Source organism: Rhinichthys klamathensis, unplaced genomic scaffold, assembly GCF_029890125.1.
Source record: "Rhinichthys klamathensis goyatoka isolate OS25496 unplaced genomic scaffold, OSU_Roscu_1.1 h1tg000046l_1, whole genome shotgun sequence".
Classification (NCBI taxonomy): domain Eukaryota; kingdom Metazoa; phylum Chordata; class Actinopteri; order Cypriniformes; family Leuciscidae; genus Rhinichthys; species Rhinichthys klamathensis.
The window spans coordinates 2,417,774-2,434,627 of record NW_026606593.1 but is presented as its reverse complement, the minus strand read 5'-3'; the positions used below and the strand labels follow the sequence as shown (position 1 = coordinate 2,434,627).

General features: G+C 35.1%; 2 protein-coding genes across 7 annotated transcripts in view; both read left to right on the top strand.

The window, feature by feature from the left end:
* Nucleotides 1-3,718, top strand: part of clip1a (CAP-GLY domain containing linker protein 1a) — a 61,968-nt gene extending 58,250 nt beyond the window's left edge. For all 6 annotated transcript variants that reach the window (XM_056247357.1, XM_056247356.1, XM_056247359.1 and 3 more), the window contains 2 exons: nucleotides 1,462-1,589; nucleotides 2,652-3,718. In XM_056247357.1, the coding sequence (XP_056103332.1) occupies nucleotides 1,462-1,589; nucleotides 2,652-2,880 (357 nt within the window). In that variant the 3' untranslated portion in view covers nucleotides 2,881-3,718. The remainder of the gene's footprint in view (nucleotides 1-1,461; nucleotides 1,590-2,651) is intronic.
* A 1,664-nt stretch (nucleotides 3,719-5,382) lies between these two features.
* cdca5 (cell division cycle associated 5) lies at nucleotides 5,383-11,446 on the top strand. Its single transcript, XM_056247354.1, has 5 exons — nucleotides 5,383-5,678; nucleotides 5,882-5,961; nucleotides 9,233-9,295; nucleotides 9,379-9,885; nucleotides 11,113-11,446. Exons 1-5 carry the CDS (start codon nucleotides 5,624-5,626, stop codon nucleotides 11,191-11,193), a joined length of 786 nt encoding a protein of 261 aa, XP_056103329.1. The 5' UTR covers nucleotides 5,383-5,623; the 3' UTR covers nucleotides 11,194-11,446.
* The last annotated feature ends 5,408 nt before the right edge of the window (nucleotides 11,447-16,854 follow it).

Below are 16,854 nucleotides of genomic sequence, written 5' to 3'. Positions count from 1 at the left end.
TTAGTCATTTTTGGCGAACAGGTGAAATATCTGAGAGAGCAAGACAAAAAGGGTCAGCAGTATGCATTCGAGGGATATATCCACGACATAATATGCAACCGATTAGAGAATAATTTCATCAAAATTGAAGCTAAAGCCTATAACGTTAGGTCCCAGTGCAAGCAGCAGCCGCCTCCTTAGCAGACCATTCACATGGGAAACACACAAATTGAACAGCTATGTTCATGCACAGCAGAGTAAGTGAAATGTGAAAATAATCTAATAATTACAAATCAAACAGTTTATCCATCAATCTAACACCGGGAGAGCCGCGATCGGATTGGGGTAAAGTTACAGGGGTAACGTTAGTAGGCCGTCGATTAACAAAATGCTGAAATATATTTTAAAGTATGTCAGTGAGCCTCCGTCTTGCCTTTAATCGTCTTATTTTACGTTCAAATATATGCATTATGAACAAAGAACCGCCATTATTTCCAAGCAATAGGCGTTTTTTTGTTTTGTTAATCCTGTCGACATTTAGTTGTGAATGGGTCTCCACACTGCTTGATCCACGCCCGGGATTTCTCCCCTTTGGCTTTTAGGTTTCGGGAAGAGAAAAAATGCCACCCCACCGTCCAAACTTTTAGAATCCCGGGTATCAGATTTGCACAATCCATACGCACAACGCGTCGGCATGTTTCCCTCGCTCGAAAGCTTGACAGACCTCCCGCGCCTAGTTACGGTTGCTAAGCCACGATTGGCCAGTGGCGGTTTTCGGGCGTGGCTTAGCGAAGGGTCAATTACAGTGTTTTTTTAAAAAGTTCTTTAGTTTCTAGAAATTAGTAATAGTTTTTTTTTTTTTTTTTGTAGGCTTTTCACACACTTTTTTGCATTAACCATGTATAATACAGGGTCCCTACGCAGTTTAGAAAAGCATGGAATTTGATTAGAGTAATTTCCAGGTCTGAAAAAACTATGGACAATTAAAACTGAATGGATAAATTGTGTTTCCAGACTATTTCCCCTATTATTTTTTCTGAAATACAAAATTAAGAAAAAAAAAGAAATCATACACGCAGAGTGATTTCATGGCAAAACTTTAGTGATAGTGATTGTCGAACACGACTCAGACTGGACTTTACTGGATCAAACCAAGAAAATTCACCAGTGTTCATCTTGTTGTCCGTTTGTCATTTTAATTTTTTGACTCAAAATGATTTGACAGGCTGATGTTACATTTTTCCATGCTTAGTAAAAAAAAAAATCTACAAAAGTAAAAAAAACAAGCAAAAAAACACATCACAAGTCATTCACGGATATCTAAAAAATCCTAAAAATAGAAATTTTTTTTTAACAAGTTGGCATTGCAATATTACATATCAACAATGGTATCAGAATAGATGCCATAATATAATCTCTAAAAGCAACTTCTCTGGGTTTATTGAATCATGTTAATTGACTTTGCTGATTTCTTTGGGAAAGGTTGAGTTCCTGAACACGGTTATTGTGGATCTGCAGCGGAAGAACGAAGACCTAAAATCCAAACTAGAGAAGATGGCAGAAGCAGCGCTCAACGGGAACGGTGCAACTGAAATGGACACACACAACAGGTGCTTTTTTATTCCTTTAAATCCCAGCATACAATCCCAAGACTCAGTTTGAACTCGCTCATTTAATCTTCAAACACAACAAACGTTTCAGTTAACTTAATTACTATAATTACTGGTTTTATATTAGTTGACCAACATAAAGATTTTGTAGTTCTTCAAACAAAAAGTCAATGGGTCTCATTCATGAAACGCGAGCAGAACGAATTTTTGTGTAAATCGTGTGTAAAGTGGTTCTGGCGTAAATTTTCCGATTCATTAAAATGTTCATATTTTCCAAATGTTAGTTGGTACGAAAGAAATCTACACCTGCTCCCAGCCACACGTAAATAGTGAGTTTAACATCCAAATGTTTTGCTCATTTTAATTCACCTTAATCGGGTACATATTTACACAGCATTTTGAAAAAATATTATACATACGGTAATTTCTTTTTACTTCTGGGACTGTTTGATTAACAGATGAAACTCCATTAACTGCATCTGTAATGTGCTGTGGTGTTTTGAATGAACTTCTGATAATAAAACTTCGATTTCTGCATCTGAGAAATTTTTCTTTTTCATTCGCTTTTGAGAAGACATGTTGAAATCCTTCGTTTGTTGTCATAATATGATGCCCATATATAGTTGTCAGTCGGATTCAATGGGCGGGATTTATGGTAATTGAGAATGGGCGTGCACGCGCATCCCATTTACGACTGATTGGAATTCATTAACACACACACACACACACATTTCACTATCACATCTGACGTTTACGAAGTTGTTGTGAATCAGGAGATGAGTTTTCGGGAAGGTCTCTTTACGCTCAAATCACTCGCATATTTACGAATGTTTCATGAATGAGACCCATTGTGTGTACTTATATTTATAGAGGCGTATTCCTAAATGTAAAGAGTGTTACTTTAATGTCAATTACTTAATTCTCATATATTGATTTGAATTGGATTTCAGCTTGGGTTATCCATGTTTCGCCTTGTTCAGTTTATCATGTTAATATGCAAATAGAATGTTGTTTTACACAAGTATATTGGGTTATTATATGGGCTTTGTCTTTTCTACCTAGTCATGCTGAGACGGCGATTAAAAAGAAACCTCCTCCCCGTCTCTTCTGTGACATATGCGACTGCTTCGACCAACACGACACCGAAGACTGTCCCACGCAGGACCAGATGCTAGATTCCCCCCCGCACACCACCTACCACGGCAGTCCCAGCGATGAACGACCTTACTGCGACATCTGCGAGGTCTTCGGCCACTGGACAGAGTCCTGCAACGACGATCAAACTTTCTAGGGTTTTGCTACCATGATCCCGCAGCATTTATACTTGCAATACTATGCCTTGAATCAAACAGTGCACAAAAGACTATCGTGAGTTTGTGTGGTTTTTCACTTGTGTGTTTACCACCATATAAGCCTAAACCTTTCAGTCACTTTAAAGCAAGCATCAATAGTTTACTCAGTGGCGATTTTACCTGCCTTTATTGCACTGAATGACTGTTCGGAGGAAAGAGTACATTGAAAGTACCTTAAATGCTCATTGTTTTTATGGTTAACCAGGAAATGTGGAAATTGAGGTTCTCTCTTTAAAGGTCTTTGGGTTCAGGTGTTCGAACTTCAGTGCTGACCTCTAGTGGATGGGAGGCTTGACTTCTCAACAGCCTTTCACACGTCACAGAGTTTGGATACTGTATGAGAAGTAATAATATAAAGAGTAAGTTATTCTAGGATTGTGAAAATTTCATTATTTCTCAACAAATAAACGAGTAAATGTGTCTGTTTCAATGACTTATCTTTCAGGATGACTGTAAGGAAAGCGTTTGCCCAAAAAGAATTGTGGAAAAAAAAACAAGTTACCATCATCTTACTGTTTTTGTTACTTTATTATATGTTGTGGAGATCTGGAGTGTATGAAGGGGGGACTGTTTTCAGGAAAGTCAGCATGTTTCCCTGGTTGTTTGAGACATTTATTTGTTTAAAGGTCAAATGGGGAAAATCTTATGGAATGAAACTTCATAAAATATATTTTAAGTGCAAAACAAATCTTTGTCGTGTTATATGTTAATTCTAATGTGCTGCTCTAAAAAATGTGTGTATGTCCCTGAAGAACTTCCTGAACTGTCTGTAGAAAACGTAGGGCTATTTGGCTCTTCTCAAAGCCAGACATGTTTTTCAAAATGAAACTGCCTGATAAACGAAGCAGTGAGTCACAATAAACATCGTTTTCAAATAAAATTGACTGATGTTGTCAATCTTAAGAGTGAACTATTTTTCCCAAACATTTTTTTTCTTTATGTACCTCACTGGCCACACGGTAAAGATCAAGTACCCCTTCATCGACACTCAACTATAACTTGCATTATTATACTGAATATCATTTGCCAACATCGTTGAGATTTATGTCACTAATGTTATTATTCAAAAAAAAAAAAAGTTTGTTGTTCTTTACAAAGAACAAAATCATTAATGTAATGATGGTTTTCATTTTCTGTTTATTGTTTTAAATGAAATTTGACTAATAATTCAAAATTATGACGTTCAGAATTCATTCCATAAATCTTTGTTTAGCAATTAAAAAAAAATTCTTGTTATAGATCAGTCATTGACACTATACATGGAAGCTTGTTTCCCCCACAAAATAAATTAAAGATAATTCTGACTTTTTTTCTCTCAGAATTGTGAAATGTGAAGTCCAATCAGGGAGTCCAATTCTGAGGATTTTTTTTTTTTTCAGAATTGCACATTTATCTTACAATTTTGACTTTAACTCTCAATTGCAACTTTATATCAGACAATCTGACTTTATAACTCACAATTGCGAGTTTATATCACGCAATTCTGAAAAAAAAAAAATCAAAACAATTGAAAAAATCCTACTTATTGATGCATATGAATTATCTTACTGTTGGACAAAAAGATTTAAATTACCAGCAAAAGCTAACAACAAAAATCTAATTAATTCCCGTTAGACAAAACGAAGACCCGTCTCACATTTATTTAATAGGAAAGAAAAGTCTTTTCAGTCAGAAAATTGCGACAGGCTTTTCTTCCCGATTGTGGCGTACTAAATCCGACATAATCCTAATGAAAAATGTAGTCTTAATTGTGTCCATTGGGAATTTATTGGATTGTCGGATCGTTTCCGTTTGCTATTGTGATCTCATGTGAGTGACAGGTTGCCCCGCCCTCGCGCCAGTAAACACGTCATCAGAGAAGAGTATTATTTTGATTAAAAATCAATTGTAAAAAAATAATTGTAAATACATTTTTTTTAGCACGGCTAAATAATTAATAGTAAATACTGCAATATAAAAAATGAAATAAAAAGTATTGTCTGTTCTGAATTCATGGTGACATTTACCTGTCCCACCACCTCAACTCACCACCAGACTTCGCTCTTATTTGTACCACCTATTTATCTTCAGAATAAATGAGATGGAAAAATAGCAAAGAGACATAACCAAGAAATAATTGTTCATATGATAGCAAAGGAAAACATGTTCTCTGTACTCTATTTCACGTTCACGTTCTGCCTGTTACTCTTTTTTTCCAGCGATATTACTTTGGCCAGTTTTTGTATGTGTGACAGGAAGTAACACTTCGATTAATTACATTTAAAATATACTTTTTATAGTCTAACAGTATCAACCAAGAACATTCTGATATTTGAATGCGTTTATGGTGCCAAGCGCCCCCCCAAAGGAAGACACGTTTTAACCCACCGGAAGTAGTTGTTTAGCCCCACCCCCTCGCCTCCGCCATGTCCTGCTACTACATGGGAAGGCGGGCGAATTTGAAAGAAGAGCAGAATCGTTTATATCCAAAGAGACAGATTTTTTTATTACGTGTTTTTGTTTGATATTATCCCATACAACACAGTCAGATATCGACTACTATACGTAAAACACAGGTACAGCTCTGTTAGCATACATGCAGCATTGCTGTGGTTGTCGCATTTTAAGTTTCTCGTGTGTTCATAGTGTTAGCTTAACGTTAACGTTACTGCTTTAGTGTCTGGATCTGGATTGTCTTGCAAGATGAGCAACAAAACTACTCGATTAACTTCGAGGAAAAGCAGCGATCAAATCAGAAGTGAGTGTTAACTTATTTCTGTAACGTTAGTATGTACGAGCATGATATTAAGTCTTTAACAGGGCTGCTACTGTCTAATGCTACCGAATGGTCGTATGGGAGTGAAAGTTAAAATGGCTTTATGATACTAAAATGTTCTACTTTGTGTTAGTATATCACAAATATTGTTGTCTTTTTAAAACACAAATGTTGTTTGTGCTCAGAGTCAAATGGAAACAGTCCATCACGAAGGAGGTCCTGCAGATTGTCTGCAAATGATGAAAATCTGGCCTCTAAAGTTGTGGTGAGTTCACGAAACACGGAAGGGATTTAAAATGCAATTCAATTTTACAGTCTATGTGAGTTCACTAGAAATCATGCAAATTGACGACAAACCGAGCAGTAGTAAAAAATAGGAAATGGAACGTCGTCAGAACTGTGAACAACTGTAAAATATTATGGGACCCCAGCATAAAACCAAAGGGCTTATTTGGTGGTCATCTGAATGTACGTAGTCTCATATCTAAAAATGAACAAATTCGACATTTGTTAATGGACTCTAATTTGGATTTCTTATGTCTGTCCGAAACCTGGCTTCATGAGAATTCACCCTTTGCAGCTATCACCATACCAGGTTATCAAATTTATAGAAATGATAGAGTGAGATCTAAAGGTGGTGGTGTTTTGGTGTATTTAAAAAATAACATTCAATGTGAGGAAATTAACTTGTCAAATTGTGACTTGGAATGTATTGGATTGAAAATTATATTATCGCCACAAATGTTTTTTAGTTTGATTGTAATCTATCGCCCTCCCTCTGCCAAAGTTGATTTTTATGAAAACTTTCGTAGTATGCTTCTAAGATGCAACTTTGAAAAAGAGGTATTAATAATGGGGGATTTTAATGTTAATTGGGAAGATAGAGTAGCCAGGAAAAATCTTAAACAAATATGTGATAATTTTGATTTAACACAGGTAGTCAAGGGTCCTACAAGAAAAACTCATAATACTGAAACGCAGATTGACTTAATCTTTTGCAATAAGCCAGAAAGAATTACAAAATCCTTTAATATGATCACAGGACTATCGGACCATAATCTAGTTCTGGTAACTAGAAAGTTAACTAGCAGAAGGTTTTGTATTTCAACTGTTAAGGAGAAAGAAGTATCTAGAATACCCAACAAAGTACGGGGTCATTTTATAGATACAATAAACAGGTTTAACTGGAGTAATTTGCTAGCTGGGAAAGATATACATGATGGAAGTACAGTGCTTACAAGTAGACTGCAGTATTTTATTAAGGAGTTTACCCAAAAATTTAGAAACAGAAATTATAAGAATAGTCTCCCATGGATTACTGCTGAAATTTTTAATATGATGAAAGAACGTGATCTTGCAAAAAAAAAGGCTAATAATTCTAAATTAAGTACTGATAAACACTGTTTTGCAATGTTGAGAAATAAAGTTACATCTCAGTTAAGAAAGTCAAGGGCTGATTTTTTTCTGACTATTATAAACAATGCAGGGGGCAATTCAAAATTGATTTGGGATCAATTAAATAAATTGCTGGGGTAGGAACATAAAGACAGAAAACCTGTTGATCTTATGTTAAATGGGAAAAGTATTTCTGATCCAATCGTGGTTGCTACAGCTTTTAACAACTATTTTGGAGACTCTGTGGCATCTATTGCACAGGGTTTCTCACACATAGATATTAGTAAATGCCCTATCTTGTCGTCAGAGCACAGCCTTGTGTTTTCCAGCGCTACTGAAAGTAATATAGAATCTTTAATCAGTTCACTTAATATTTCTAAAGCGAAAGTTGTCTTTGGTATGGATAATACAATGTTGAAAGAATTAGGTTCGTCATTGATTATCCCGATCACAAAAATTATAAATCAATCGATCTCTGTGGGGGAATTCCCAAATGCTTGGAAATTAGCTATTGTTTCCCCTTTATTTAAATCAGGAGACAGACAAATTATTTCCAACTATAGACCTATTAGCATTCTGCCAGTAATATCTAAGGTTTTAGAAAAATGGGTGTTTCAACAGATTAGGAATCACTTGAATAACTCGGTATGTTCCCTTCATCCATTACAATTTGGATTTAGGTCAAATTACTCCACTGAGACAGCGAACTGTTTTTTTATCGAAAATATTAAATCATTGCTTGATAGGCACAAGTTTGTTGGAGCTATTTTTTTAGATCTTAGGAAAGCCTTTGACACTGTTAATCACAATATTTTACTGTCTAAACTATCTCATTTTAATTTTTCAAATAATGCTCTTAAGTGGGTAGAATCTTATCTTTCTCAACGATCTCAAACTGTACGTATTGGCAGCTTTCAATCTGAACCTCTTCAGTTGTCTACTGGAGTGCCCCAAGGGTCTATATTGGGCCCCCTTTTGTTTTGCATGTATATTAATGACTTGCCGCGTGCGTGCCCAGAAGTGAGAGTTCAAATGTATGCAGACGACACTGTTTTATACATACATGGAACATCAAAAGCAGCAGTGGCATCCAAACTTACAAATGCTATGGTTAAAATTAGTGAATGGTTAAACCACAGTAGCCTTCAGTTAAATCTCTCCAAAACAGTGGGTTTGTTTTTTAGTAAAACCACCAACTCTGCAGTTGATCCGGACATATTTGTTACCGGTAAAAAAATTGAAATTGTTTCAGAATTTAAATATCTTGGTATTATCATTGACTCCAAACTTAAGTTTACTTCTCACATTTCAAAAACTGTCAAGAAAATAAAATAAAATTTATCTAATTTCCGATATATCAGGAATTCAATGTCTACCCAAGCTGCCAAAATGTTTATGCACTCTATGATATTCTCACATATGAATTGTTGTCTCACTACTTGGTCTCAGGCTAAACACTCCACCTTGCTACCAATACAGACTTTATATAAACAAACGCTAAAATGTTTTGATAAGAAACCACGTCATTTTCATCATTGTAAAATTTTATCTAAATATAAATTGTTGAGTTGGGAAAACTTTAAGTTTTCAAATGGCTGTTTAGCTTATAAAATTCTTAATGGCCTGGCCCCGACCACCTCTTAGTGAGTTTCTGAGTTTAAGATCGGATAACAGTCGTCTCACTAGAGGTTCACTTAGAAGGGACTGTGTAATTAATTTCAGGAAAACCGCTTTTAGCCAGTCTGCCTTCTCCATTAAAGCCTCAAAAGAATGGAATGACATCCCAACATCAGTTAGAGAATTAAATAGTTATAATGAATTTCGTTCTTCTTTTAAAACTTGGCTTTTTAGCATGCAAATATGTCAACATTGATATTTTTTTGGGTTTTGGAAATTGTGTGGTTTGTTGTATTCTGTTATGTTTTAATTCAATTGTTGTATTACATTGTATTTTTAGGTTGCCTATTGTACATCTGGCCTAGGACTGCAGATGAAAACTAGCCTTTTGGCTAACTCTGGCATATTTTGACTTGTCATGTTAATATGCATTGTCCTTGTAATAATAAAGAATTTAAAAACTGTAAACTTGGTGATTTAGTTCTTTATAATAGATGTGTAATATAATGTCTTTCACTTTTAAGGCTCCACCTGTGGCTGTGAAACGCTCGATCACTGTGAGGAAGATTGCACCCAGGAAAACTCAGGTAATTCTGACAAGACCAATATGCTTTTTTTTTTTAACTGTACCTCCAAAAGATAATGTTATCATATGGAAATGTTCTTCAAGGCCTCGTCTGACAGTAACAAGGAGAATGTGGAACGTTCAGGTGAAGTGCCAACAAAGCTCTCCAAAGTCTTGACATCGTCCCCAGCGGTAGCAACAGCGCCCCAGACCGTGGTCCTCTCGCCCATCCTGCCGCCTCTATCACCCTCATCTCAGCCCAGAGAAGCCCAGCAGGACCCCGTCTGGTCCCAAAAAGTGCGGCGCTCCTACAGTCGCCTGAGTGTGGGGGACAAGTCCTTTGAAAGCCCCAAATGCCAGCCTGCACCTTCCTCTTCTCCCAACGGCCGAGAGACCCTGTTTGGTTTCGAGAGGCTGCAGACACCAGAGGTGATGCGTAAAACAGAGAAATCTCGAATAGTTGCTTTAGGCTCTGCGTCCTTCTCCCTGGGGTCTTTCAACGTCTCCGCTGCTGAGGACAGTGCGTCACACCCCCCTGAAGTGGATCCAAACATCCCTGGTGTTTGTCTGGGGAAGAAGACCACCAGGAGGAAGCGCGTTCAACAGATTAAGGTGAGAGAGAGTCGGGGAAGGACTCCATTTCTGCCATGGAATAAAAATATGAAGAAGGTTGTTGTGACTTTTTGTCCTGTTTAAACGGAGAATTGTGAGATATTTCTCGCACAATTCAGAGTTTATAAACGTGAGATTTGATCTCTGGATTCTGAGAAAAAAAGTCTAAATTGTGAGATAAAATGTCGCAATTACCGTGGTAGAAACAAACAACAACAATTGCAAGATAAAAGTTAGAATTATGAGATCTAAACTTGCAATTGTGAGAAGAAAACCTTTTTTTATTCAGTGGCAGAAACGAGCTTCCGTATTATATAAAACATCTCAATCAATTTAAAGGTGAAGTAATATTATTTTAGTAGTAATATTTCTACTTGTAACAATGGCAATTTTTGATATCAGGAATTACATTTTCACTCGTAACAATGCTAATTCTTGACATCAACATTTACATTTTCACTAGTTAAAATGATAATTCTTGATATCAACAATTGAATTGCAACTAGTAAAAACTATAATTCTTGATATCTGTAATTGTATTTTCACTAGTGAAATGTCACCATAGGCTGCCATTCAAAATCAATTCTTGATATCAAGAATTTATTTCTTACTAGTTGAAATTCCAATTTCACATATCAGAAATACAATTCTTACTAGTAAAAACCTTTATTTTTGATATCAAGAATTGAATTGCTACTAGTAACAATGTTCATTTTTGATATCAATAATTCAATTTTCACTAGTGACAATGTTAATTTCTGATATCATGAATGTGATTGTTACTAGTAAGAAAGCCATTTTAGATATCTGAAATAATATTGATATCAGAAATACATTTTCAGATATCAAAAATGAAATTTTTTTACTAGTTAGCAATTCAGTTGTTGATATCAAGAATAGACATTTAGACTAGTGATAATTTAATTATTGATATCAGGAATTCCCATTTTTACTAGTAACAATGTAATTATTGATATCAAAAATTATATTTCTACTAGTAAGAAATCAATTCTTGATATCAACAATTGATTTTGAATGGCAGTCTATGGTGACATTTCACTAGTGAAAATTTAATTGTTGATATCAAAAATTTAATTGTTGATATCAACAATTCATATCCTGGAAATGAATAAAAGTTAAAACGGCTTGCCATAGTAGTGTGTAATTTCTGCTTCACCAAATGAAGTTGCGTAAATGACTTTCGATGTATTCCCTTTGCTCTTTCAGATGTCAGAGTTGGATTTTCTTGCCGCAAAGTTGAATGCAGAGTTTGAGGAAGCGGAAAGTTTTGATCTGTTTGTTGAATGAAATTTCAAAAAGAGCTTCACGCGCTCTGGACATTTTCAGGACACGTCATATCAACCTCTAGGTTAAGTATTTTTCATTATGCTTATTGTCATCTGTTTGTTCCTGCTTGCAAAATCGTGATGGATTAACTAAAGCACATTTTAAAAGATCAAACAAATGTACCGGTAGTTTTGTTCTTATATAATTTGATTATTTCACAATTCTACAGTCAATATTCAGAGATTTCACCATTAAAAACATATTGTTGAAGGTGGTCTTTATTTCAATTTCTCATATTAGATGGATCAGTTGGTTAAAATCAATTTAGCCCTTTGTAGGTTGTCTTTGTCTCGTTCCTTAAATGTGTGTTAATGTATTTCATCACTACACAACTGTAGTGGCCTAATGTTTTAATAAATAGCATTTTGGAGGAGTAAGAGATTGTAAAATGCAAAAATTTTATAGTAAACACAAACAGTTTTTCCTCTGATCCTTTGGCAGCAGAACATATTCTTCTCATATTACATTTATATTCATAAATTATGTCTGGTTAAATTCCCATAAAGGCTCATTTACTTTGAAACTTTAATAGACTTTAAATTCTAGATTAGTTGAGCTATAGATATTTTAAATGTTTTTAGATGAACATAGGAACCTGTGGAAAACAGTATGCTGAGTTCTGCGAGCTATCTTTGCTTGATGTTTTCCTGTGCCTCACCACTAGAGAGCACTTGATCATCGATGTATTCATTTGTTCATCTATTGTTAATATGTTCTAACATGGTTTCAGAGCATTTGTTGTGCGGTCTGTCTCAATCCATCCATCAATAACAGAACCTGACTGCTCTATAACATCAGTGCCTGTGTGTAGAGAGATCTGTTGACATGCTGAAGTCGACTGTTATACTGCCATTCATATTTGTTTAAAATAAATGTTGTCTTATTTAACATGGTCTTTTGTTGTCTGATCTTTTATGTAATGAGAGGGAAATAAATGAGACTAACAGTTGTGAGACCATCACACAGTTTGGTTACACTTTATTTCTATACTCCACTTTAGACATTCTATTAACTATAAGTTACTACATGTCAACTATCTTTCATTATTTCATGTGAACTAGCTCGCAGTAGCATATTAGTAGACCGTTAGGTTCGGGTTAGAATAAGTTGACATGTAGTTGCAAAGTTACTTATAGATAGTAGAATGTCGAAATGGTGTTCCCCAAAGTTTCATTGTGCAATCAATCAAGCAACTGAACACGAGTGACTCACTTTGACCACATGTATATCTTTAGTGTGAATCTCTTTAACTGCAAACTTCATCTAGCCTGGGCTGTTAAAAGGATAGTTCACCCAGAATCGAAAATTGAAACCTGTGTGAGTTTCTTTCTTCTGTTGAACTCAAAAAGAAGATATTGTGAAGAATGTTCAGGTAACCAAACAGTTTTTGGTCCCCATTGACTTCCATAGTAGTAAAAAAAAATACTATGGAAGTCAACGGAGCCATACTACTGTTTGGTTACCGATATTCTTTAACCCTCTGGGGTCCTTCATTTCAGAGTCACACTCAGGACCTTCGGGTCCAAATGGGCTGGAAGGGTGGGATTAATATTTATGAAAAAAAATCATCTTCTTTTTTTTTTTACTTGTTTTTTATAATATTTTTTCTTTTCTTTTTTGGTGTTTTGAGATAATTTCAAAAATAAAAAGGATTTATAATTAATATTAATGCAATAATTATGACCCATTTTTTCCCCATTGAATATAATAGAAATGAAAAAAATATATTTAATTTTTTTTTAAAGCTGTATTTCATTTTAGAGTCAAGCCTAGGCCTCATGAAAGCAATTTTTGAAATGAGATGGATGCCATCTGGTGGACAAACTGAGCATTTTAAAAGTTCAAAACCCATATGTAATCTGAATTTATTAGTGTATGTGTATAAAAGTGTGTGTGGATGTGTCTGTTTTGCACTCTTGATGTTTTATAGATTCACCCCTTCACTGTTGTGTGCTTTTTTTTCTGGATCGTGGCTGATTTGTAGATTGTACGCACAAAATAACTCTGTATTTTCACATTTTTGCCAATTTCCCATTCATTTCCTATGCGGGTCCATTTGGACCCGAAGGTCCTGAGTGTGACTATTTTTTTTACAACCACTTAGACTATTCAAATCCTGTCCCCAATTTTTTTGGGTGTTCATATGCCAAGTACCAACAAAGTCACCACATTTCGGACCATTCCGATAAAGCACCATAAATATTTACCACGATAAATATTTAAATGCTTCGGGTCCATTTGGGCCGAAGGACCCCAGAGGGTTAAAATATCATCTTTTGAGTTCAACAGAGAAAAGAAACTCATACAGGTTTATACTTATCAATGCGGTATATATATATATATATATATATATATATATATATATATATATATATATATATGTATATATGTGTGTGTGTGTGTGTGTATTTTAGTAGAATAACATTACAAAATATTGCTAAATCTAATTTGGCTGTATCAATGAGAGGTGAATATTTCCTGAAGACATGCTGGCAATGAAGTCATTGTCCTTCTGCATTCTGCATTATATAATAAGAGGAAGTTGATGGGAAATGATCGTCCTGGTTTGGCTCGGCTGGACAGGGCACAGCTGTGTTTGCGTCTGTGTTCATTTGTTTTTTCTGAAGGTTAAATCTCATTGCAGTTTGACATTGATTATGATTGGGTGCCTGACCAGTGTTACACAATTTATCATTGATCGTCTCTAGCACGGAATGGAATGAACGAATAGGAAACGCATCATACACGAAACACGAGATCTGCTCATACGCTTATAATACGAGTTTATAATTCCCTATGATGCTGGTTTATATTTAAGCAAAAGGTGTTTTTGGCTCTTATGAATATGGTCATCACAGTTGGATATTGTCTTTCATCTAAAACTGCACTGAAAAAGTTAGGATTGACTTTGAAACAATTTCCACTCATGTAAATTCCGCAAATAATTACAAAGAAACAGCAAGAAATACATTAAATTAAACATTAGTTTTTGAAGTAGAAAGACTGAAACAGTATTTTCTTGTAAAACGTATTCCAGTAATGTATTTACAACTTGAAAAATAGTTGTTGTTTTTTTACAGTGTATATTAGCATTAAAACAGCCATATGTGTTAAGCAAAAAGGTACAAGAGGTTGCATTACTTTAGGAGTACAGTCTTAAAATAAATGGCATTGTTAGACAGTGCAGCAGAGCATGGTCTCTATATTGTTTTGCAACAAATAATTAGTAGAATCTTAAATTACATTTAAAATATGCAGTTTAATGAAACTTTAGAAAGTGATAAATAAACTGAAGTTCCAGTCAGAATTTGCACTCCGGTCCTCTAAATAGACATTGTCAGGTATTGAGAAAGACTTTTAAGAAAGCTGGACTTCTCTGAGATGAACGTATCCATATTTTAGCCACTGCTCAGGAAAGACAAAACCAAGAAAATCAATGGGATTTGCAATAAATAGTGGAATTTTGTCCTTTTTTACACTTTATTTGTTCGTGTGACGCAACAAAATTCATGCAAAATGCATTTCATAATACCTAAAGCATAGGGCAAGTCGCTTTAATACTGCAAGTCTTGATGATTATTTACATGTAGCTTGTTTTTCTGTGAACATTCAGTCTATATACTTTAAAGGTCGATTATTTCTTATTTATATGACAATGGCTGTGAGTAATATGAAGTAGTACCATCTGTGATTGTATTTGTTATAAACACTGAACTTGTGTGAAGTTATGTATTCATCTTTTTTTCTGAATCATATTTAGCTTCATCAATGTTTTTGACATTTAGGTCTCCAGTGAAGTGATTCTGATGTTTCACATTGTTAAATCTTGGCATGGATGGTGAGGGAAAACATGTGCCTGTGAACGTGTGTTTAATGTTGTAAATTTAAATTGATTCTCAATGATTCCATCCTCATCTCTGTTGCATTAACATATGCATCAATAGTGATGACAGACACAAGCCCAGGCCTGAAGCAAAGGAAACTATGAACCATAGAGCAAAAAAAAAAAGGTTACTAATTTATCAACGTTTTATTTATATGACCTAACAACCATATACAAGGTCAAATCAAAAGATGAACTCTTTTTTTAAACATTTATGAATAATCTCTAAGGACCTAAAAATACATATAATTGAATAAAATCATGCATGCAGCTTATTTAACCTGATGCCCCAATAATAATAATAAAGTGGCCACTGCCTATAATGGAAAATAATCTCCCCTTCAAGAGTTATTTTAGCTTTAAATTGATGCTGTTACCATTGTTGCACAAATTTGCCATGGGCACTTCAGACAGTGATAGGAATTATTGACATCTGATGCTCACACTGTTCTGATGGCTGCTGGAAAATCAGCCATGTCAAATAAAGGGGACGGACAGACATGGATAGAAAAGTTGTGAAAATAGCACAGCTCTCATCATCTCTCCCGAACACTTCAAACACGCAGCATTTGTTTGGTGTGGCTTATAATAGGCATTTTCGTATTTTTCCCCCTTTGGAATTAAGTATTGCAATTGTGCTTTTAAATTGGTATTACACAATACTTATTTTTCGTAGATCCCTTGAGGAAGTCTGGCTTCGTTTCTCTGTAACCATTTTCCGGTAAGATATTGCAACCAGCTAACGTTTTCTTTTTAATGTAGAGCAATAAAATGAACTTTTAAGTATTTAAGATTTTTTTTAATTCCTGTTTATTTGTCTTAGATCAAGTATATTTTATATGAACACTTTTGTTTAGATGATCTAAATGTCAATGCTTAAAATGTCAGTAATTTATTCAGATGTTCTAATAGTTTTAATTGTCAGCCATGCTTGTGCACAACATTTGTCTTTTTGCTACTTTTTTTTAACTCTAACATATCTATTCCCACAGTACTTCCCATTACACTGAGAGGCAGAGGACATTTGTTGCTCTGGAATCAAGGAAATTGCAACAGTTTTACAACTCAAGAACTATTCAATTCAGTTATATTATCTTTCTGAGAAAAAGCAAGAACATAGGCAATGGCTCATCATCAGATACATCACCATAGTCAACACCATCAGCATCCTCACCATGAGCGCCGGCACTCATCTCATCGTCACCACCACGGTCCACAACTTCCAGAGGAACATGGAGATAAGAGGTGATAGATTTACACGCATTTGTAATAAAATCACTTTTGTACATTTATGTAATAAAAAAAAAAGTAATTTATATATACATATAAATGTGCATAATGTATATACAGTACACATGGGGGTTGCATTTATCTTAAAGCACAACATTGTATTACTGTAAAATGCTGATAAATACAACATTAGAAACAATACAAAAAATATTTTTATTCCATGTTTACACCTGGCATTAAGATGCGTTTTGGTCGATCGGATCACATGTGAATGACGCTTCATGTGGAGGCAGTCTAATGGTTAGAGAGTCAGACTGGTAACCCGAAGGTTGCGGGTTCGATTCTCAATACCGGCAGGAAATTACTAAGTTGCCCTTGAGCAAGACACCTAACCGCCAATCACTCCCCGGGTGCCGCAGTGAATGGCTGCACACTGCTCCGGGTGTGTGTTCACCTCTAGTGTTCACTACTCACTGCTCCTAATGTGTGTGTACTAACTAGGATGGGTT

What these genes read in the sequence shown, in the direction of transcription:
- cdca5 (XM_056247354.1), top strand. Translation starts at nt 5,624, where the DNA reads ATGAGCAACAAAACTACTCGATTAACTTCGAGGAAAAGCAGCGATCAA. An exon ending in TTGCACCCAGGAAAACTCAG is followed by an intron (nt 9,296 to 9,378) that starts GTAATTCTGACA and finishes ATGTTCTTCAAG; the next exon opens with GCCTCGTCTGACAGTAACAA. An exon ending in AGCGCGTTCAACAGATTAAG is followed by an intron (nt 9,886 to 11,112) that starts GTGAGAGAGAGT and finishes TTGCTCTTTCAG; the next exon opens with ATGTCAGAGTTGGATTTTCT.